This window comes from Rhamphochromis sp. 'chilingali' (assembly GCF_963969265.1).
Source record: "Rhamphochromis sp. 'chilingali' genome assembly, chromosome: 5".
NCBI classification, from domain to species: domain Eukaryota; kingdom Metazoa; phylum Chordata; class Actinopteri; order Cichliformes; family Cichlidae; genus Rhamphochromis; species Rhamphochromis sp. 'chilingali'.
In genome coordinates this window covers 25740575-25764384 of record NC_137932.1, presented here as the reverse complement: position 1 = coordinate 25764384, position 23810 = coordinate 25740575, and the positions used below count along the sequence as shown (strand labels likewise).

General features: G+C 41.5%; 1 protein-coding gene across 2 annotated transcripts in view; it reads right to left on the bottom strand.

Annotated features, from left to right (window-relative positions):
• senp6a (SUMO specific peptidase 6a) overlaps positions 1 to 18753 on the bottom strand; it is a 32872-nt gene extending 14119 nt beyond the window's left edge. The window contains exons 1-10 of one of the 2 annotated variants that reach the window (XM_080882007.1): positions 18613 to 18751; positions 13001 to 13094; positions 11057 to 11120; positions 9818 to 9924; positions 8260 to 8403; positions 5617 to 5687; positions 4695 to 4786; positions 3084 to 3480; positions 1436 to 1680; positions 1203 to 1343 (exon numbers count right to left, since the gene is read on the bottom strand). In XM_080882007.1, the coding sequence (XP_080738133.1) occupies positions 1203 to 1343; positions 1436 to 1680; positions 3084 to 3480; positions 4695 to 4786; positions 5617 to 5687; positions 8260 to 8403; positions 9818 to 9924; positions 11057 to 11120; positions 13001 to 13094; positions 18613 to 18643 (1386 nt within the window). In that variant the 5' untranslated portion in view covers positions 18644 to 18751. Of the gene's footprint in view, positions 1 to 1202; positions 1344 to 1435; positions 1681 to 3083; positions 3481 to 4694; positions 4787 to 5616; positions 5688 to 8259; positions 8404 to 9817; positions 9925 to 11056; positions 11121 to 13000; positions 13095 to 18612 lie in introns of both variants that reach the window. The other variant, XM_080882008.1, reaches the window with a different exon arrangement.
• Positions 18754 to 23810: the final 5057 nt, after the last annotated feature.

The window sequence follows — 23810 nt, the reverse complement described above, 5'->3', positions numbered from 1 at the left end:
GCTCATATATAATGCTGTGCTATGTGGTGGCTAGCTACACAGCTATGGTTAACATAATATAAACACATTTAAGCTGGAGGATGAACGCTAACTTTTTTCCACTTGATAAAAGTTAATGTGAGCGTTCTCGGTGGTCAGGGACAAATGCAATCACATGGCAGGATGCTGTAAACGGACCAAACATCAGCCAGGAGAACAACTGAGATAATCCATCCACAATCTGACGTTAGTCATTCATATACTGCTGCATAGGCTGGGCTGTAGTTACATCATAAGGTTTTAAAAACTGAGCTTTAAAACGTGCTGCCGATGAATAGTGGTAATAAAAACAGAGGCCGACGGTGATCACTGAAGCTGTAAGCTGACAGACTTCCCAACATCTCAAAAATTTGACTAAATCAGCGTAAGAAGAAAAGTGTTTCATTTTCATTTTGTTTCAAAGGTCTGACATTCAATAATACAAATAAAAACCAGCATTAAAGTGCAGGCTTAGAGAATGTCAGCAGGAGCAAAGAGCTGGTTTAGGATCAGGTATTAATGCTCATAGGAACAACTAAACTGTTTGTAGCCAATTGGAAAAGATCAAATAGTAAAGCTGCATCTTGGAGTTCTACTTCTTATTGATCGTGAGGGAAATGCAAAGACATCAGACGCTTCACGCCCTCCTGCTCTCTACACACAGATCCGAGGGATCTTCCGGGAATGGTGATGCTATTTTCTGGAGAATTGATTGGTCATTAAGAAAGTGAATACATGGGCCTTAAATGGAAAGCACTCTGGTTGATATGACGTTTGAAAAGGCACTCTGACGTTTTCTCCAGTGAATCATCAGAAAACACACAAAGCATCTTAATTACCGAAGCTCGTTCGTGTTCCTCTACATCACAGACGTGACGCAGGTTTAGACTGTGACTCTAAGTGGGTGAAAATTGACTTGGATGCAGTTTGTAAAGCTTAAATGTGTTTTTTCCAGCCCTGAAAATGTAATGATTCCAGCTTCTGCACTCAGAGGGCTCAAAACGTGAGAAAAATGATTAAGAAGCACCAAATCTGAGACCCACCCTCTGTGAATCTTAACTCTGAAAATCTTCAAATCCTGCACGGTTTCATCAATCAAACCAAAGGTGGTGTGCTGACACAATTCAGCTGATCCTGATCCCGAGACTGAAAACTACATTTCTATAAAAACTGGAGAGACTCACGACGACGGGCTTCGTCACCATCCTGCGTAGAGATCCCACTCTTACGCTCCGACACTCCAGGATGATGCTGTCGCACAGGCTGGACTCAATTTTGGGTTTCTTCGTCCTCGGTGAGAACTGCTCGGGAGGTTGATTCCCAAACTGTGGAAGAAAAGAAGGAAAAGCATCAGTTATCTGCGGTGAAGCTACAGGAGGAATCGGACGAGCCCCAAAAACATCCCACCACGTCTCACCTGATCTTTCATCCGCGCTCGCCGAGGTATCGTGATCTTCGTGCTCACCATTTCTTCAAAGAAGTCCAGGTTCACCTCCTCCTCCTCTGCGACGCTTTTCACTGCCGCTTCCACCCTGCCTCCGGAGGGCGCCGGAGAGGAGTGAGCGGAGTCGGCGGGTCGAGGGGAAACGCTGTCCAGTCTGTTGACGCTTCCTGTGCTGGCGTTGTCGGCCTCTTCCTCCTCCTCATCACTGGACAGGACGACTGAGGGGAACATGAAACCCTGTTAAACGTCTCTCCGCTGGCTCATTTTCAGCTTTGTGTCTGAAGTGAGCGGAAACCTTTCAACCACACGACATTACTCATATGTGCAAAAAGCAAACCACACAAATCTGGACCTGCATGAGGAGTGATGTAGATTTTCAGGTTGTGTCTTTTCAAACACGGCAGAACTAGAAGCACATAATTTTTCTAGCTTTTTAAAAATGCACTTCCACTGGTGGAATAATTACTGTACATTCTTGCTATAAGCCTTTAAAATGTCAGCTCGGTCTCTCAGCGTCTCCGGTTGATACGAAGCCTCCGATGTTTGAGCTCTGTGCAGCTCTAGCAGCCAAACACGTGGACAAACAAAATGACTACGAATCTGATCCCTCGATGAACTTTAACTCTGAGAATCTTCAAATCCTGCACGGCTTCATTAAACAAACTGAAGGTGGTGTGCAGACATGAATCGGCTAATCCCGATCGGTCACCAGGCGAAAACTGCATTTCTGTAAAAACTGGAGACACTCTCGACGACGGGCTTCAAGCACGAGGACAAACAGCTACTGAAAATAAGTCTGAGAGCTTTCAATCACCGAGTTTCTATCAAACTAAAAATATGAGAGACGTGGGATCAACTTCAGGACAGGCAGTTAAAGTAAAAGCCCAGAACATCTCATTTAATCAATCAAAAGGACGCCTTATCCCAGTATGATAAACTATGCAAAACCCAAAAGTAAACAGGAAGCAAGTCGACAAATTAATTGGTTTTTCCATCCTGAGCCCCCAAAAATGTGGAACTTCTAGGGGAAGTCTTTTAAAGCTTCTATCTCGGAGAGAAAAACAGGAAAGGTACTGGATATGAAAATATAAAATGGTAAATGGCCTGTATTTGTATAGCGCTTTACTAGTCCCTAAGGACCCCAAAGCGCTTTACACATCCAGTCATCCACCCATTCACACACACATTCACACACTGGTGATGGCAAGCTACATTGTAGCCACAGCCACCCTGGGGCGCACTGACAGAGGCGAGGCTGCCGGACACTGGCGCCACCGGGCCCTCTGACCACCACCAGTAGGCAACGGGTGAAGTGTCTTGCCCAAGGACACAACGACCGAGACTGTCCAAGCCGGGGCTCGAACCGGCAACCTTCTGATTACAAGACGAACTCCCAACTCTTGAGCCACGATCACCCGAAACCAAATCCTTCAAAAGCAGAAAAGCCATCTTAAATTACAGAGACTACTTGTTAATCTCATTTTACTGTACTTACTTATTAAATATTTTTTACACTTTCCTGTCAACATCAGCCACAAAGTGATGCACGACGAGTGAATTCATCATCTCCACACTCTGCTTTACCTAGAAGCTCGATGAAAAGCTCGGATGCTTTACTCACTAGGATCGTTCAGTTCGTGCTGCTGTGCCGCCGACGCCGTCCTCGTAGCTTTGGGTGGGTTTCTGGCCGCGCAGCAGCTCGACGTCCCTGCTAACAGGGGTGTCCTCCCGTTGTTCAGAGGCAGCAGGGTCCCCCTGGTGGTCGCGAGCCGTGTGGACAGGGCGTCCCCGCGGGGAACCCTTGCGGTCACGACCGGTTTGTAAAAGTTTTGCTGCAGGCTGTTTGGTCCAGAGGAGGGCTGGGATCTGATGGAGGGCCGCAGGGCCGGGGTGGGCAGCGTAGTCTGCTGGCACGGCGGCGTCGATAGATTGTTCCCACAGTTCTGACACTTGCTGCTGTCGTTACTCGGTTTGTTGCACTTCACACACATCCTCGAGCAGACGGTCGACCGGAGAGGCTGCCGACATAAAACACTCATTAGAGAGGCGATAAAAGGTTTTGTTCTGGTCACTACAACAATCTGAAAGTTACAAGCAGATGATTTAATTACAGATTTTCTTCTTTATTCCACTGAAGACGAGAGTCTGTATGAGTGAGAATTAATGAAATTGTTTCAGCTCCAAAACTACGAGTTAAACGGGATCAGAAGGAAGAAGGTGGACAAAACTTAAAGAGGCTAAAAAAATAAAGTTATGTGCAGCAGAAGCAAGCAGTGAACATAACATGGAATCAGATATGGTGACCTTACTAGGAAAAACTGTTTATTTACCCATTCAGGAATCTGAGTCAGCATCTTAAACCAATATTTACTTTACAACTCCTGTGACACATAACAGCTGCCAAGCTCAGCCTCTTAAAGCTTTTTTTCACACATGTACTCCGACCTTTAACCGCCAAGACTAACATAGCTGCAGTTCCTTTAATGTCCACCAGAGGCTCCAGCAGGGGGTCAGCCCCATAGAAATAAAGGTGTGAAAACTCGCCTGTTCATTTGTGTTCAGGCTTGATGTTTAGTGGACCTGTCTAAAGGATGTGTTGCTGGAGCCTTCTGAAGTACTTTTACTGTGCAGTTAGCAGTACTAACAGACTGTCTAAGACACCTGTACTCCAGATTTGGTTTAGTGCTTTCAAAACTGACCAAACACCACATTAAATAATTTGTCTTGATTCAACTGAATCATCCAGGTCTGGAAATGTTGATTCATGTGGATGTAGTGTTTGGTCCTCAGACTGAGGATGAGTGACAAAATGTTTTTTCCCCACTGAAAATGATAAAACAAACCCCTCATACATGCAATCACCTCTGTTACTGTTGGGTGGTGTCGATTTTTGTCCCCACAGTCGATTATTTCACAGCCAAAAGTCTGATTTCTCGTTTAAATGATTGTGTTGCAGCCCCTTCTGTGTGCATGAAGCTTCAGCTGGGCAGCAAACTGTACAGTCATCACTTTCACAACATAGTTGACGCATTATTATTTAAAAATAAATAAAATAAATAAATCACGGATTTTAAATGAATGAATTCATCTAACGTCTTCCACACGGGATGGATAAACTCTGCATTTGTTCACCAGCTCTTCACTCTGTTAGTTTAGACCGTGGCGAATACCCACTTCCTGCCAAACATTCATCAGTTTGTCTGACTGTTTGCCGAGTGTTGGGTTCCCTCACCTCTGCTGCTTTGACCTGCGAAGAAAAGCTGCATCCCTCCAGCGGTTTCCTCTTCTGCTGGACACGACGTTTTATGTTCAGGGTCTCCTCCTCTGTAAGATGAACCCATAAAAGGATCAACAGGTGGCATCATTCTGAAAACCTTCCTGGACAAAGACAAGGCAGCGTGTGTGCAGTCTGGGAGGCGAAACCCAGGGCGAACTAGTGCAGCGGGCACGAGCTGCCGCGTACTAACAGTCCCACATGATCTTATTAAGTGAGACTGGAGAAGTGTACATTTTTAAGTGGAAATGCTCGGTGCGCTCACAGGTGTCCAAATATTGATTCATAGCGTTTTATTATGAGCAGTGAAACATGCCTCAGCACGTAACGAAATTCTTTTATTCTCTCTGAGCTCCTTTAATCACTTTAACTGGCAAAATTAAAACTACTGATAAGAAAACCTTCCTCTCCAAGGTCACACTTTATTTTGAAAATATCTTTTGCAAAATAACCCAATGGCCTTCAGAGCCTGGCATTTATTAGCTCAGCAAATGTTTTTCTAAGTTTCCTGCATCTGCCAGGAGCTTGGAGGATTAATGTGGGAGGCCTTGGGTCTCCTCCTCCTCGTCCTCTGGCAGGAACAAGGAGGAGGCTGAGCCCAGATCTGTAGCCCTGCAGACGCTGCTGGCTGTCACACTCAGCGAGCACACACACGCAGCCCGCTTACACAAACGTTACACAAATACAGACACCGAGTAGCACTCATCTTACACACACAGATGCCGAACACATCACGCACACTTTTCTCTGCAGGTAACGGGAACACAGCGTGCCTGTCGAAACTCAACACCAGCCAACTGCCTGTAATCGCCAGCAGCCTGATCTCGGGAAAGTCTTTAAAAACATGCAGTGCGATGCGCTCAGTGTGCTGTGAGGTTACCTGGCATCTCTGGGCAGGTGAGGACGATGTTGTCTACCTCGAGAGTTTGCTGTGTGGTGGAGAAGTCGTTTCTGCAGGAGAAGGGGACCAAAAAAAACCAAAACATAAATACTTTGGTAACCTCTGGCAAAGCTGGCAGTTCATGTTCTCAGCAAATCCAGATCTTCACTCTGACTTTCAGACATTTTTTTTTTTCTGTAAATTGAGAAACTTTAAAAATAATCTTGATCGTGGTGGAGACACCGCAGGCTAAATAATTAACAGGCTGAACACTGAGAGGCTTAACCGGGCTTAAAATAAACACAAACCTCTCACGGAGACTGATAGTGTCTGAAGCTAAAAATCACAAGAAACAGATGCTGCCATAAAAATTAAGTCATTTATGAAGCAATTAATGATAAATATTTACTGATTCCAGGTTTTCTGATGAGAGCACTTACAAAGAGTCTGTTGTACAACTTTGCAAACGGAACGGTTTGGCACTCTGGCTGAAGAAAATTCGTTTTAGGTGTTTGATGGGATATTTACGATGGAGACCGAGCACTAGAGGCATGCAAGTAAAGCTTCCAGAGCCGTTTACATTTGATTTTGTCCCAGTATCTTTGGATGGGACTGAAGTTCTTCATTTTCCCCTCTCATAACCGTCCAACGGCACAAAACAAACAGTCAACAAAAGGCTCCAAGAACTAAACATCTTAGAAATATGCCGAGTTTCATGAGTGCTTCTTCAATGTGCACAATTTCTCTGATCATCAGCTTCACAGGGGTCCAATTTTTTTAATTTTATGTATATATGGGGAGTGTGACACGACCGCTGTAGCTGGTAGCACTTTTAAATGGAATTATGTGACAAAGTAATTCCAACACAGTGTAAAAAAGACCATCCAGCAAGTTTGGCTTTCAGTCTGGTATTTTATGGAGGTTGAGATCCTTCTTCATTCAGAAAAACCTCAACACTTCACACCGTTAATGAAACAATAACTGTGAAAAACATGCCCTGAGTAACTTTCCTGGAAAGAGTGTTTCCATCAAACAGTCATGAAACTTAAGCAAAGCAAAAACTGACAAAATGTGCTGAGCACAAAAACAAACAAACAAAAAACCTTTAGAAACAAATGAGAGGATCAACGATCCAGGGCCATGAAATGAGCTCCGGTTAGTTCGGATCAAAGCCTTACCTTTCCTTCAAATCAAGGCTGCTTGAAGATGAAAATCAAGAGAGAAAAACATCTCACTAATGCAATCAAGTCCTGCACTGTAATTCATTTTCTGCAGCTGCAGTTCAATTAAACTTATTTCTCTGCAGCACACTTCCTTTTACACACAGGAAGACTATAAAAGGAACCCGAGCACATCTCTTAGATTCAAATTACTTTCATCTACTGTCAAGAATATCTCATGCTTATCAAGCATCAGCTTAGTTTTATCTAGTTAAGGAACATTTACGCAGCCTGTTTCCCAACAGTGGAATTATAGGGATGTAAAAGCTAAACGGTGGTTTTTCAGAATGACTCCAGTAAGAAGCAGCACTCACTCTGAGGCCGGTAACACGATTCCTGAAGTCATAGCTCAAGCAAATTTCACACATAAACAGCAGTATCGAGCGTGCTGGAGACGTTCGTGATGTGTTTATGGGACCTCGGAGGCGTCCATGCATCCTTTCGATGCAGAGGAGCAGCGGCTGTATTCTGAGCCCCCGCTGACCAAGTGTCCAGACACCCTTCAAAGAAAACTCTGGAGGGTGCTTGTATCCACGGTTCGTGACGACGGGTGAGGGTGGGAAACAACTAAACTGAGAGCTTGGCTTTCATGCTCCACCACCACAGAGAGGTATAGCATCCACATCAGCGCAGATGCTGCAAAAATCTCCTGCTCCCTCCTCTAATCACAAACAAGACCCCGAGATACTTAAACTCCTCTGGCTGAGCCAGCAGCTCCCTCACACTGGGCACTTTTCCGTGGCATCATTTGCCGATGCTCCTCCCAGCCACATCGCTCTCAGCTACAAAGTGAAGCCAAGAGAACTTCATCATCCACAAAAGACCAGAACCGCTCCATCACTGGGCTGCACCAGGAAATTCTGTCACACAGAAGTTATGACCAGAGTCACCGACCAGAGGCAATGTAGAACGAGTCTGAGCCTGTCGGCATCAAAGCAAACCGAGGACTCGTTGTGGCTGCGCAAGAATCAAACATCACGTTACCACAGGCCTGATGCCGCACACTACCACAGCACCCCCCACAGGACACACTCAGGGACGCAGTCCAAAGCCTTCTCTGTATGAAGCGCTCTGGGTGCTCAGGTACAGTAGAAAATGTCTACATCCATTATTTTTTGCTACAGTAATTGAGTGACATGTATGCACATATACAAGAAGACTGCAAAAGGGAGCAGCTATCATCCAGGTGAAACCACTTCACGCAAGTCGAGTTGCCCGAGATTCACAGAATTTACAGAAAAAGTAAAAATGTTGTGTTAAATATCGTTGTCTGGACGATAAAGGTCTTATATCAGGATATGAGATTTGTCATATCGCACAGCCCTATCTCCAAGTAAGCCAGAAAGAAAAAAAAAAAAAAGGAGAAAAATAAAAAACAAATCTGCAGTTGTACAAGAAGTTGCTCGGACTGGCTCTGTCTCACCTTTGGACTGGTTTCCTTATTGCGGAGGGCAGTTGTGCGTGCTGAAAGTGGCGCCCTTGTATAAAAATTCCTTGTGAAGGTGCAGACGTTAGGCGTGTGGGTCCGTTGGACATGGACGGCACCACGACTGTGAGAGGGCCCTCACTGCAGGAGAGACAGAAAGAACACATTAACCCTTTAACACAAAGACAGAGACACAAAACACGAATTCACTCTGAAAATATTTTTACCCACATTCAGCCCCAAAGATTCTTTAGTGTGCCTGTAGTTTCAAGTAATGAGACTAGGGCTGGGCGATATGGCCTAAAATCAATATCACGATAAATTGAGCAGTTAACCTCGATAACGATAAATGGACGATAACCACCCCAAGTGCCAAAAAAACCAAACGTTTTGTTTGTTTTTTTTCATTTGATGGGGCTGTGGCAGGCAGCATAATTCCTCTAGTTATTTTGATAATATTATTCCCCCTAGACCTATTCATTGCAATTATATTATTACCACTTTAAAGGACTGTAAAATGTCACTGAAAATAAATGAAGACAATAGTAGTAAGTACTTTTAGTGGTTAAGATTTATTAACTGAACAAAATAAAAAGTGTAGGATACAATATGTAACCATGCTCTCTAAAAAATGTATATCCCTTGTAAACAAAATAGTTTAATAATAAATATGTTTCACATTGGCTATTCACAAAGTAAACAATGATTGTGCAAATGTAATGCCATCATGGACAAAGGCCTATCTCTGCTAAGGCCTTGAGGTACTATAACTTGTAAACAAATAATGTCACAAACACAAATGTCAATTGAACACAGAAAAAAGTATAATAAATACTAAGCACTGCCATGTGACTAGTGAAAACTATAAACTCTTAAACAAAAACTTGTGCTGCAGGTGGTGGAAGAGGTTGGTTGTGTTACCTTGACTTGACGCAACAGTCTTTTTGCAGAGTTTACATTTAACAATTTTTTGATCAATATCATCCTTGTTGAATCCAAAATGTTGCCAAACGATTGATGATGCATTTTTTTTGTTAACAAGCGTCTCCTCTTCCTCCTCCACCAGCTCTACCTCCGTCGCTGCTGCTTCAACATTTAAATCGTCCTCCATTTGTTCACCCGTGTCTCGTCTTGTTGCTGGCAACAAGTGAAGTCAACAACTGTAGTTCTGCTAACAGCCACCTGAGGCTCCACAAGCATCCAACTTTACATGTTTACAGCCCACTACAAGAAACTATTTTAGCCATTATTCACATCACACCAGCTGCCAAAGGGGTTAATTCTATGTTAATGACACACTTATACTTTATTAAGGCTTACAGTCTATCACTGAGGCCTGACTTCATTTCAGAGAATTCAAACCACTGACATGGTCCTTATTAATCAGACTTTGTGCAGTTTGAGACTTTGAGCCTTTTTAAGGGATTTATGGATGCAGGTTTATAACAAACCAAGCTACAATCATCTGATAACCTAATACTCCGCCCTCTGTTGTGGTCACTTCTGACTCCATTGCCTGCAAACAGAGAGCTTATACAAACAGCACGCAGCATACCTGAGCCTTTTAGGTGCCAGCCTGGTCAGAGGCTTCATGTGATTATTCGTCCGGTTTTCATACGTCCTCAAGGAATCCGAGGGAGTGAAGTGCCTAAGAGTGGGAGACTGGAGAGAGGAGACGTGTATATTATTATTATTACCAAAAAAAAAGAAAAAAGGAAGCCAGCAGTTTGAGACAAAACAAGATAAACAGTCAGCCTACAGACAAACCAGTAAACCTTAAAGTTTTGCACTTTTGTGAAACCCAATGCAACAAATTTCCTGCCACTGAGAATTACATCACTCGCTTCCAGATCTGAAATGTGAAGCAACACGGAAGTGCCTTTAAACTGCATTCTTTCTAACGACCAGTAGGGGACAGCAACTCTGGGTTCAGGAAGTTCACCTGTATAGAAGTGTATGGGAAAACCACCCAACATCTCAATTCATTTCTGAGATCAGTAAACAGTCTTCTGATCAGTGCATGATCCAAGCTGCTAGTTTCAAATCTTACTGAATACAGGATAAATATTATTTTGTAAATAAAATGCACCACCAACCAACCGGGTGGATTTGTCAGTATTTTACTGACAAATAGTGCCACAGATAGTGCTGAAGACACTGAAATTTAGAATACAGTTGTGGCAAATCTTTTGAACCTTTTAGTACAAATCTGTGTTCCCAGTCATTTTTTTTTAGCAAAAATCAGTCATTTCTCTTAATTTCAATTTTCTTAATGTTCCCTTTTAGCATTTTGGATTCCTGGTCAGAAAAAAACATTTAAAATGACATCAACAGCAGTTTTAAACTGATTAACAGACAGTGATGCATTTAATTATGATTTCCTGCATTCAACCTCATAGGCTTCATTTAGTTTTGAAACGGGCATAAATGAGCGCTGTTGTAATGAAGACAATGTTACACACAAGTCTCGAAAATTAAAAAACATCCAGTTGACTGCAAGCTCATCCTCGAGAGAATCACTACAGGCCAACGCCCACCAAGAGCTCACATTTTCCCCAACAACATCATCATCAGCTGCCCTTAAAATCGACTCCCACGACGCCCCGGCAGCCTGAGCTCATAGCTCGCCGGGGTCCTTCGGGTGCCACGCCGGGCGCCAAACAGATTCTGGCATCGTCTGCTCCGACTGCAGGACTGATCGAAGAGCACCATGGCCCGCTGGGAGTCCACGCCACCGGCGGGTGGGAGTCAGGAAATGCGACAGGGAGAAGAGAGAGAGAGAGGGGTAGCTTACCTTTTTCCCCTCAGGGGAGCTCAGCGGCTGCCGGTCCATGTCCTCCACACTCACCACACTCGCACTGAGAGGAAAAGAGGACATGATGAAAAGCATGTTTATTCTCGGCTTTAACATATTTTAACACTCAGCCTGTCAAAGGCTGTTCAATGTGTCCGTGTGGGTATAAAATAACACGTTTGCACTTTAATGGGGACAAAGTGGGTCGTAGGGTTTGACCGATATATTTTCATTACTCCACTATTTGTATTCCTTCATTTTAGCACAGACTGAGCAGAGATAATTAAGAGGCAGACAGAAAATTTATTAGAAGCTATTTAAAAAAAAAAAAAAAGTTTAATCAATGAAAATCTGAAAACATGAGCTTGTTCCAATTTGACGCTTTTGTTCTTTTTAATTTGGGCTACGTCCACACTAATGCGTTTTCAAACAAAAACACATCGTTTTCTCTCGTTTTGGCCTCCCGTCCACACTGAGACGGCGTTTTACCTGAAGAAAAACGCTCTCGAAAACTGATACATTTGAAGACTGTGCGTCTTCAAATGTATCAGTTTTCGAGAGTGGACGCACAACTCTGTGAAAACAACTGAAAACGCTAGTGTGGACGAAAACGCTGTTTTCAAATCTATCCGGGCTAGTGTGGACGCAGCCTTGGTGGCTACGTCAATTCTTCCAGGTGTAATCCAACCTGCAACTAACATTTCACCATTTTTTATTTATTACATTTTTAATTTTAAATGGGTGTGTTGTTTTAGGTTGTGGACCTCAACTTTAGACAAGTGATCTCAACACTAAAGGCTGAGTTTATTTTTACTAGATATGCCAACTAATAATAATAAATGAAGAGAAACTGTTTTTATATCTGGGATGAGATTTGATTTCTGAATCAGCATTGGTAACTTTAAAAAGAAGGAACTTTAAATAAAACTCAAACTCAAATTGTTAGAGCAAGCAGCAATTTTAGATCAAATCTCAGTCCCAGGGATGGGCGTATGATCCCTCAGATGCAGACAGATGGGACTTTTGGCACCCAGTTTGGTTTTCAAATTTGACTAACAAATTTTTCTTCTTTTGCATGCAAAGTGCAAAAAAAAAGGCACAAAATGAACCAAATGTAATCTCAAAACCATGATGGTGGTTTAGTAGAAAACCAAGTCTTGTCTGGAGATCCACAGGAAGCTGCCCCCCCCCCCCCAAAAAAAAATAAAATAAATTTGCCCCATGCCTCCCAGAGGGTCGGCTGGTAAACTAGTCAAAAAATTAACATTTTAGCCGCTGCTATGTTGGTTTTTGGAGCCAGAGATGACTCTGTTTTGAAGTTAGTCACAAATTTTTAGGCACTTTAACATTCAGGACCCGCTTTACTGTCCCATTCTTCTTGTTGGTGCTTATGTATTTGTGCCAACTCCCATTCTACCTGCCATCTAACAAGGACTTTGTAGTTTAGCTTAAGTCCTAAAATGACACTAAGGAGGAATGCTTCGTGTTCCTCTTTAGCGTTAGGACAGTATATAGTATACATGGTGGCTGTGTTGTTTTTGGACTACTGCCCATTCAGATTAAGACATTAAAAGAACATCTGCTTGGGTTTTAGAACATTAAGCAATTATTAAATAGAAATTAATCATCAGTTGCTTTGATGTCCTGCTTTTTACATTCCTATTATTGGAAGCCTTTACAAATCTGCGACCCATCCTGGTCGCTGATGTTTAATATTAGCCAACATATCGGTCCAACCCTAGCAGGCGAGGATGTGCACGCACGCAGAGGTTTACAATAGCACACTGCTCAGGTCTGCTGCGCTAAAACACCACTGAACTCATAATCAGTGGGGAATAGGCTGCTCGTCAGCAGCAGGGGTGTCACTGGGGTCTTTTTCCTGTATGTGCAGTGCAGTGCAGCGCTGATGGTGGTGCTGAAAACGAGGGCTGGAGAAGTGCTTACTCATGTCTCCTTTCCTCTTCACAGTCACCAGAAAGAGAAAAGCTCCAGTTGTGCTTGTACCCTCCATCTCGCCTGGTCTCTGATCTATCCAGGGCTTGAATTGAATAATAAATCAGACTCATGTCAGTGCACGGAAACAAGACACAGGCATTAGCTGAAATGACCATTTACAGGATGCCCCGCAATTCACGGGCTGATCCTTTCACCTAGAAGATATGAAAAGCTTGGTAATAATCAGCAAAGACGGGAACCTGCTGCAGCGTGGCGACAACAGGAATACACTCACGTCACTGCAATGAAGTGTGATCAAACAGCAAATTTCTAATCATTTTACAGACTTAATTACTGCGTTAGCATCAATGAGAAAGTGTGACAACGATGCCAATTTGTGTCTCTAAATAAAGATTATTAAACAGATGCCAAATGTGATAACCTGTGACATGAGAGTAGAATTCATTCATTTTACGAGCAACTGGAAACTACATTCAAATCAGTGGGAATAACCTGGAAGTCCTGCAGAAGATGTCTGACATTTCCTCCAACAAACAAAACTGCTTTTAAATGTTTGTACCAAGTCTTGAAGGTAAAGAGGTTTGTAGTGCGTAAAGACGTCACTGATGTCTGTGAATGTATGAATGAATGTCAGAGGCAGTTTAATGCCTCCAGCTAAGCTTTGCTGTGGATTCATCATCTCAGGATGGACCTTCAGCGGTCACTACATGTGACAGTAAACTCAGCGAGTCTGATGTGTGTTACTGACAGAAACATATGCAAGTAGTCTGTTACCGGTGACCTTAACTTGACAGGTTTCATGTGATAAAACACAGTGAGCAGCTGTCCATGCTCTGCATTATCCATGAGTTATGGGGTTAAAATAAACAGCTGCACAATCATATTTAAAATGAATAAAAATCTGTTTTTCCAGGCAGCCTGGCAAACAGAATCTGGGAGGCTTTTCAAAGAGATTTACTGTTCACAGAACACATTTTTAAAAATACAGTACATACTCTGAAAACTGAGTTATAGCTCAAATTTTTCTCAGAAAGGTGGCATTTTGAAAACAAGCGGCTGCTGGTTAGAAAGGTAACCGGCTTAGAGCCATCTTTTATCCTGGAACAGTCACTATATCCTTTAACAAGAAGCTTAAGCCTCAAGCAGCGTCCAGCTTTCTCCACGAAGTCTCATTAAACATGTGAATACCCATATTAAGTTTAAGGGGAACGGAGCTTCTTTTATGTCAGCTGCGCGTTTTTCTTCACCTTTGTGTTTGTTTTGTTAAACTCGCGCCTTCTCTCTGTCATACTGTGACATGCAACCTTCTTAGGAATTAATACCTTATTTTGGTGTTTGTGTGTCCCTAAACCTCCTCAAGGGAGAAAAATATTTTTAAAATTTGCATATTAGTTTGAATCACTGACCAAAAACAAAAACACCGGAGACAAATACCAATGCAAAAACATCTGCTGGATGTCGCCACAAACGCTTGACTTCCTGTTTCCCTCCAAAAATTAACCGATTTACTTTGAAGTGGATTTCAAAACCACAGCACCCAGCAGGGAATTCAAAAGGTGGAAGAATTTTACTTCAGTAAACCAGGAAAAAACAAACCTAACAGTTATTAAACAGGCTGCATTTCAGCTGATTTATTCCATCTAGGGGATCAGAAAGTGGACAAACTGATGGCATCATGTTAATGCAGGTTATCCGTCTGGCTGCAGGCCCAGCAGCTAAACAATTAGGTCCCCTCGGTTCATACAGGCATGCTTTTTTAAAGCTCTACCGCCAACAAACACTAATTCTGAGGCCACTGCCCCCCAAGTGTCCCGCATAAAACTTGAGGCCAGGATTAGGAGAGACAAGCAGCTGAATATTTTCATCTTGTAAGGAAAAACACTGCTCTATTTTTAGTGACTTATCCATTTTATGGGTCTTTTTAAATGACTAGGGGGGAAAAAAGAAGCTAAAATTCAAATGCACATATTACATTACTCTTCCAGAGCTCCCCTGCCTCAGCTGCCTCTCATCTAGTTCAATCCTGCACAAACCTAATTGAGCCTGTTCCTATCTCTTCCAGCTAATAGAGACGACCCCGCACACACACTCTGCAAGCTTCACATTGGCTCCGTCTCCCAGCTTCATAAATCACAACAAATGCCCCAGAAAACAGGGAGTCGAGGCCGTTTCAATTCTTTGAGGTTTACTCCGCTCATTTATCTGGACTGCAGGGGGTCTAACAGTAGATTTCCTGAAGGACAAATCCACGATAGAGGGTTGGGAAGCATCTTTGTCACACAGGAATTATCCAAACAGATGTTTGAGCAGCTGACAGCTTATTATCAATCATAAATGAGCTCAGAGGGACCCTCCTCCCCCCATAATAAACACCCAGTTCATTCACCTGAAACACTTCAAGCACAGTCCTGAAATCGGTTTCTACAGATCCACAGCATGACATCAAATCCTGGCCTGCAGCTTCAGGGTTACAACGCTTGCAATTCCTCTACTAAGATTGAGATTTTTTTTAAGAACATGACATTTCCCAGATTAAGCAGGAAGGGAGGGAATATTATTCTGATCTTGATTTAAAAAGCCAGGTGGGGTATCGATGCTAACAACTCTATTTTCCTACGTTTACCTGTATTTAGTATTTGCGTTAATTTTTATTTCATTTTGAGTTTGTTTTCAGGCCAGTTGGGCTTCAGTTGATGCCTGCAGATTTTCTCTTTTCAGTTTAGATCTTTTTTTGTTTCTGTGCTAGTTTTAGTCTTTTAAATTACAATATAGGCTATATTTGTATTTAAATAAAAAAAAGAATTACAACAGTTTGTGGGGTAGTTAACTCACAGTCTCAAAAAGCTGCACTAACAGAGATTAAAACTAAAGCTGTTTTTAGTGTAAACAAATGTCTTTGCACTGATCTGAGCACTTTCAAACTTTTTGTTCTACTTCTGCAGCACTTTCTGGATTTCCCATCTGTCAACAGATGCATACCCCAACTCCATTGTTCAGTTGCACAAAAAGCAGGTCAGGGTTTCCACCTGCTTTTAAAAACGCCACCCTGCCCCATCTAAATGTACCCCCAGCAGGTCGCAGTTAAAAGACTGAAAAACTAACTCAATACAGAAAGACCTGAGAAGCTGCATGAAGGTCCAGGATGAGATAAGAATGAACTGGGAGTCATGAAGGCCCAATCTTAACTTATCTGCAGCCTTCAACATCTCTGGCCATACCAAACTCACTGACAGATTACAGAACTGGTTTGGCATCTCTGACATTTTTTCCCCCATCATACTAGTGAAAGAAGAAAAGAAAAATTCTGAACTAAAATTAAGGTTGTCATCAGCATCCCTCACATGTGAACAACACTGTTTTCCTCGTATATGTTACCCCAGGACAGTTTCAAAGACAATTTGCATCATTTCTATGCAGATGATACATAGCTGTAATTTATTGTTAATCCAAACAACCTTAAGAGACTCTCCTACCTCAATCACTGGCATTAACGACTGAACGTCTTCAAATTTACTTTTTCTCAATCCTGGCAAAACTGATGTTCTTCTGCCCCCTCGCCAACAAATCATCTACTTAGAACCTTGCTGTCATTTTTAACCAGAAGTGCAAATTTAAAGCTCACATCTCAAAGCTTATCCAGTCTTTGTTTCTTAAATGAATGAAATGAATATCACTAAAATCAGTCCTTTACTGACACCAAATAATCTGAAACTTCCAGTACACGCTTTAATTTTCTCCCATTTCGATTACTGTCTGTTTGACATGCATCTCTCAGTCCTCCTTAGCTCATCTTCAACTGGTCCTTAACACTGTAGCTCGGCTACTAACAAGAACTAAACAATTATTTTATAGGTTAGCTTCTCTTTATTCTTTTGTCCATTGTCTACGGCTTTTGTTCTAATGTGTGTGTGTGTATATCTAACAATGACTGAAACACTGATAATTTACATATATTTGTTAAATATATTTTTAATCCAAACCAAAGCACTTTTTAGCTGAGAGTTTTAAATCATGCTACACAAAATAAAGTTATTATTATATGTTTGTTGTTCCTTGACAGAGTTCTTGAAATGAAATCATTTAAAAACAAATGATCTGGTTTAAATACCATTTTTGGCTCAAGCTTAAATGAACTTGCCACATTGTTTATGGGAGTTTGACTGAGGATTCAGAGAAGAGCTAAAGATGAACGACGTTAATCATCTTATTTTAATCACTGTTGGAAGCCAGTTGAGTTTGAATTTTGATTGATTGCAAAGCTTTAATCGAAACAGTAATAAGGTTTTCCCTGTAAACAGAAAATGTTGCTGCCTCCCAAAGATAAAGGAAAATCACCAGCAGGGTGCTTTTTGACCTCATTTACTTCAAAACAAGGCCTTTTTTGTTCATCAACGTCCCCAAAAGCTGGAAAAATCCACTTTTTTCAGCACATATTTCTGTTTAACAAAAAGGTAGCTCAGACCAACTGCGCTTGCAGGTGTAATATCCCAAGCCCAGTAAAACATGACCAATCAGCCCCTGAATGCCCACGAGCCAAGAAAAACAATGCCCCAAGCCTGCGGGACTAAAATGTGATTTTTGGCTTTTATGAAATGTTCTCCTAACTCTCAACAATCGACCAAAATAAACTTGCTGAGTCTATCTGAATTTTATTATTCACTAATGTAATTATCCCTTTTAAACCTCAGTCTTTTCAATGAGAAAAAGATAACAGCAAACCTCACGGGCCATATGTAACATACTGGATGGGCTGAACAATACATAAATAAATGCCCCCAATAATAACAACAAAAAGATATACGTTTTATTTTTTGTTCCAGGGTAAAAAAAAGAAAAAAGAAAAAAAAAGGGCTGCTTCATGAGGAGACAGCTTAACTGCTTGGCACCACCTTCAGATAAAATCTGTTTTGTGTGGTTTTCAGAAAGCCGGTGAGCAAGGCATTAACCGACATATGTAAACCACCTGGCTGTGAGTGACGGGAGCCCTTCAGAGTTCAATTTTCAATCTGAATTTAAGCTGAAGGGCAGAGAGAAAGCACGGTGGGTTAATGTTTACATTTTTTTAATGTTACAGTTAGCATGCTAACATCTTGGGCTGGTGTTACCCTGCTAGGTTGGGCGCTGCGTGTGTCATTTTCGCCGCTTTTCTGTGTGTCACTCGGGTGTTTTTGCATCTTTCTCCTGTTGTATTAACGTGTTGTTAGAGCTAGCTGCCAAGCAGAGACAGGAAGGCCTGTCGCTGAACACTGCAAACCCAGCTAACGTCAGCGCTAACGAGGGGGTCGCTAGCTCAGACTGTGCAAGCCCAGAGTCCAGTAAAGCCCGCAGAACTGAACCGAACCGGACTGCACGTGTCTCAACTTCCCCCTCTGGGCCCCGAAGTGTGTCTGTGCCCGCGGCCTCGCAGCGCTCAGTTCAACCCCGTGTGTGTGAGGATAAATGTGTTTAAACAGCGAGCTAATGCTAGCCATAACTCGCTGGTGTTCCACACGTAATTTGGACCGATGGTGTTCAACGCCAGAGCGGCCAGAACCTGCCTCTGTGTGTGGGTAAAAAAGCTGCTGGGCGGCCGGAGCACGGAGCAGAGTGTCACGGCTTACCTTCAAAGAAAAAGCTCTTATTGTGGGCCATGTTTAGTCCATGATCCTCCTCGGATGATAGTGTTGCTCATCAGCGCACTCAATAGAGCAGATATGTTGCTGCCTACGATCAGCTCGGAGTTCAGGCTGCAGAAATTCACCTCGGTGCCGGAAGTGTGCGTAAATGCTTTCAAAATAAAATATTCTAAACAAAATGGAATATAGTCACCACGGTGTACTAGGTATAAATAAATACACGATTCCGTAAAAAGGATGCGAATTTCACAAAAAACAACTTTTGCTTCTGTGGAAAAAAAACCTCACATCGTTCAAGCTTAAAGTTGTAAATTTACAGAATAAAAAAGAAATTCACGAGAAAACACGAGAAAAGTTCTTTTAAATTAAAAAAAAGTTAAAGAAGTACATTTAGCAGAAAAAAATACATATTTATGAGATAACATTAATTTTTTTAAAATCAGTTTTGTAAATTTACAAAAAAGTGCCAAAGTCATGACAAAAAAAATTAGAATAAATTTGTAAATTTAGAAGATAAAAAGTGTAAAATTCAGCAGGAAAACACTAACAATTTGTACGATTAAAGCTGTAAATTTACAATAAAACAAAAACAAACAAACCCCAAAACATTTAGGGTTATTGAGGACAAACGGTGTAATTTTACAATGAAAACATTACATTTTCCACTGAAGCTGTGGAAACACATTTCCAAAAACACCACACAAATTGATCAATTTTCCACCCAACGTTCACCAATGTTACCCTGGCCAGCCACCAAGAGTTCTCATAATAATAATAATAATAATGGATTGGATTTATATAGCGCTTTTCAAGGCACCCAAAGCGCTTTACAATGCCACTATTCATTCACTCTCGCATTCATACACTGGTGGAGGCAAGCTACGGTTGTAGCCACAGCTGCCCTGGGGCAGACTGACAGAAGCGAGGCTGCCATTTCGCGCCATCGGCCCCTCTGGCCAGCACCAGTAGGCAAGTAGGGTAAAGTGTCTTGCCCAAGGACACAACGACCAGGACAGAGAGCCCAGGGATCGAACCGACGACCTTCCGGTTACAGATACGCTTCCCGCAGTGCTTCCCGCGACCGCAGTGTCATGAAAAAAACACTTTTTCTTTCTTTCTTAATGTGACAGAGATTAGTTCCTGGATAGTTTTTAAAGCTCTCTGTCTTCTTTTACTACCAAGGAAGAGAGAATTTCTGAGTTTCAAAAATCTTTAACTAAGCATCTGGCTTATCTTGAGTTTTACATTATAAAAGAAACCTTTGAGCCAAACACATAAAGCCTGCGTATTTTCAGTTTTCTAGGCAGAAGTGGCTCTACAAAACCAGTTCCTCAGTTAGAAGCGGTATAACTCTGTGGTGTCACACGGGTGGCCAGAGTCGTATCATTTGTTATTTTGGTGGTGGCACATAAACAGATTTTTCCCTGCTGGAAATTACTGTGGACCAAGTAGTATATTTACATATTTACATACAGTAGTTCATATAGCCTATTTTATGTATTTTCTATATAATCTACATTAATAAAAAATCTGAAGGAGCTGCTAAAGTTTAAAGGTGTCAATAAAGGTTCTAAGATTACAATTTAAATGTACTACAAGAGCAGTTGCTGTGAGATATAAGCTCTAAGACCTTCCATCCGAATAACAGGCCAGTCATTGTGAGGTGGCCAGCATTTTCCAAGTTTCTTTTCATTGTGTTAGTTCTCAGAAGTCTCTTTATAATCCCAACATTCTATAAAAATTGTTATTCATGATTTATGCTTTTGTTTTGAAGGGGTCAGGGTCAGAGGCACCCATGGCCACCCCTTAGCTGCGCTTCTGGCCAAACCGGTGCAAACAAACTTCACTTTTCCAATATTTAACAAACAAATGAGCCAAGCACTTCTGAGCACTGCTTTGTGAAACAGGATTCTGGCGTGCTGAAGTCTGTCTTTATACCTCAGTGTGGTTATGTTTGATTGAGACTACATGTTGGACTGAAAGATTGCTATAAGACAAAGTTTATTCAGCCATTAGTCAGTTCCAAATTTAAAAAATATCCTTTCTTGTGCTGAAATTCAGGCTTTACTCTCTTCTTCTTTCTTTCTTTGTTATCTTAAACAACACACACAAGTACACACACATATGCATATACATACACACACATATGCATGTGTGTGTGTGTGTGTGTGTGTGTGTGTGTGTGTGTGTGTGTGTGTGTAGCTGCCTGCTGCTGCTGAAGTTCTGCCTCTGTTTGCGTGTCATCATGACCTGAGCTTCTAACTAAAGCACTTGCAGACTTTGTGACCCTGTCTCTGGGTGTGGATGTACATTTGTAAAGAAAGGTTACAAGTAAACACATTTAATTACATGTAAAAGTGAAGATTAGATCATATTTGTGGCTTTCTGGTTGTGTTATTAGTTCTTTAACCACTGTTTGCAGATTTTTTTTGCTTCTGGTCAAGTACAGTTGTTCTTTTTAAATTTGAGTCACAAAATTATCATTAAAATATCACTAACTCAAACAGGTGAGTTTGAGTTGCTTGAATTTTGATTTTTCAAATAAAATAAAGTTTCAGTTGTTATTTTTGAAAACAAAAAATGTACAAGAAAAACAATTAAGTGTATTTACATGCATATGAAGAGACGTATCTTAATTTTACACGCGTTTGATCACTTCTACTGAAACACCAAATGACTAATAGGCTGACTTTTATTTTGAAAGTAACCTACGGATGTTCAGCTTTCCATTATTTGTGAATTGGCCGACTGCTGACCTACACATATATCGACATAAGCAAATACAACTTTTTTCTTTTTTTTAAAAGGCATTTATCCTGAATCCGTGTTTTATAGATGTTCACTCACAGATTACCACTTAGTAAAAATAAAAGTAATGAATTAGTAATAAAACAATAAAATAAAAAAAACCCGGCAGGTATCCCAATTTTAAACAAGGCAGTATAAAATAAAAATAAAACAAAACAAAACAAAATAAAATAAAATGATTGCAATTCTGAAACCAGAATTTAAGAAAAGAAAAGCTTCTAGACTGAGGTAATGTGACAAAAATATGACTTCATTTTAAATTTCTCTAACAATTCTTGTCAGAGACAGGTGTGTTGATTAATGATTTATCCTGATAGGTCAAAAGATAAGATTTCCCGCTTCCCCTTTTATTCTTCATGCTGTGCACTCTGTAGTTTCATGCACTCTGTAGTTTCATGAAGAGACGGCGACGATAGCTAGATGGCGATGTTCCTCATAGATCTGAGACAAATTATGATGTCATTGCAAAAATTCCTGCACAGTGATTTCACACTCTGCCGCACATACAGTCAGAGGCACTTTAAACTCCTCGTTTTCAGATTTAAAGATGTAGCTGTATTTGACTATAATACTAATAGATTTTCAAAATAAACTTTACAACCCTCTTAAAATTAAAATAAATAAATGTCGTGACTGTGAGACCTCTCCTCTGTGAAATTTAAACAGTAGAATGAAGGGAAAAGAGGCAAAAGGTTGCCCATCCTTCCATCCAGCCTTTCATCGATCCAGAGCCGGCCCAAGGTTTTATGGGGCGTAAAGCAGAAACTGATTTTGGTCCTGCTTCTAAACCTACCATCAGAAATCTACCCCAGCACTACCAATACGTGTCAAGGGCTGTGTGCGGCAGGCAGGAATGGACCCAAAATGCAGACTCCAGGAGGCAAATGTGAACTCAAATTTAGATTTATTGCTACACGGCAGAAAACGAACTAAACTGTGACTACAAATAACTAAACAGGCAGGCTGGCAGACACAACACACAGTTTAGAATGATGGAGATTGTGACACAGACCAAGGAAAACACAGGGCTTAAATACACAAAGTTGGTAACACAGCCTGGACAAATCAGAGCTAACAAGACACATGAAGCAAAGCAGACTTAGCTGACAAAGGACAAGGACTATCAAAGTAGACAGGAAACACACAGACTGAACCAAAGACATGGCTAGACACTGAGAGAGGTAAAACTTAATCACTAAATGCAAGGAATAAACAACCTAACATGAACCACTCAGATAACCTAAACTTGGAATATTCCTTTAACCCACTAGACAAAGAAAACTAGAACATAATGAAATAAACAAAATCAAACAACCAAAAACACGAAACACTGGGTCGACGACCCAGGCAACCTAACAATACAGATCATATGTACTGTTAATGCATTACACATCAAACACAACCGTTATCATGGATGACTAATGAGAGAAATGAAATAAACCTGAAGATGATACATTTTAAAAACAAGTTCACTGTTTTAATTGTTTTATGAGTGGTGGAAAAGACAGAAGATCCATCCAGGAGTTTGAGCACAGAAACCCAGGCTTCCCTCAACCCGGGCACCTCTTCCAGCTCACTGAGTCATTCCCAGGCCAGTCAAGACATGTAATCCCTCCAGCGAGTTCTGGGTCTTGAAGCTCTGAGTCCCAGCCAACTGAGCTCCTAATCTTATCTCTAAGGGAGAGTAGGAAACTAATTTCAACCACTTGTACCTACGGTTTAATTTTTAGTCACTACCCAGAACTCATGACCATAGGGGAGGGTGGTCCCCCCTGTGAATCGCCACCTTATTGGAGTGGAGGGGTTTGTGTATATTGTCAGAGGCAATTTGTCCTTGGCAGGGTCTTCAAAGGCAGATTGAGATAAAGTTCTTTGTCTGGGTGAGGGGACAGACAAAGAGCAACTTATATCACCCAATGAAATAACAGAAAATATGAAACTAATTAAAAGAATTTACTGACTGGATCACTAACAGGAGGTTTTAAAGCATAATGCCTGTGGTTTCCATACAACATCACCTGAGCTCATTACATGTTCAGTGAACTGAAGGCATGGTTGATGCTTTTGTTGAACTGATTTCATGAGACTTAATCTCTCCAGCTGAACAAACCCAAGCACTTCATCTAAGAGGCTTCCAAAGGGCATCTTGGACAATTTCAATTTCAATTTTATTTATACAGCACCAAATCACAACAACATTTGCCTCAAAGCACATTATATTGTAAGGTAGATCCTACAATAATACATAAGACAAAAACCCAACAATCATATGACCAAACACTGGGTGGGAAGGAAAAACACCCTTTTAACAGGAAGAAACCTCAGAACCAGGCTCAGGGAGGGGCGGCCATCTGCCACGGCTGGTTGGGGAGAGA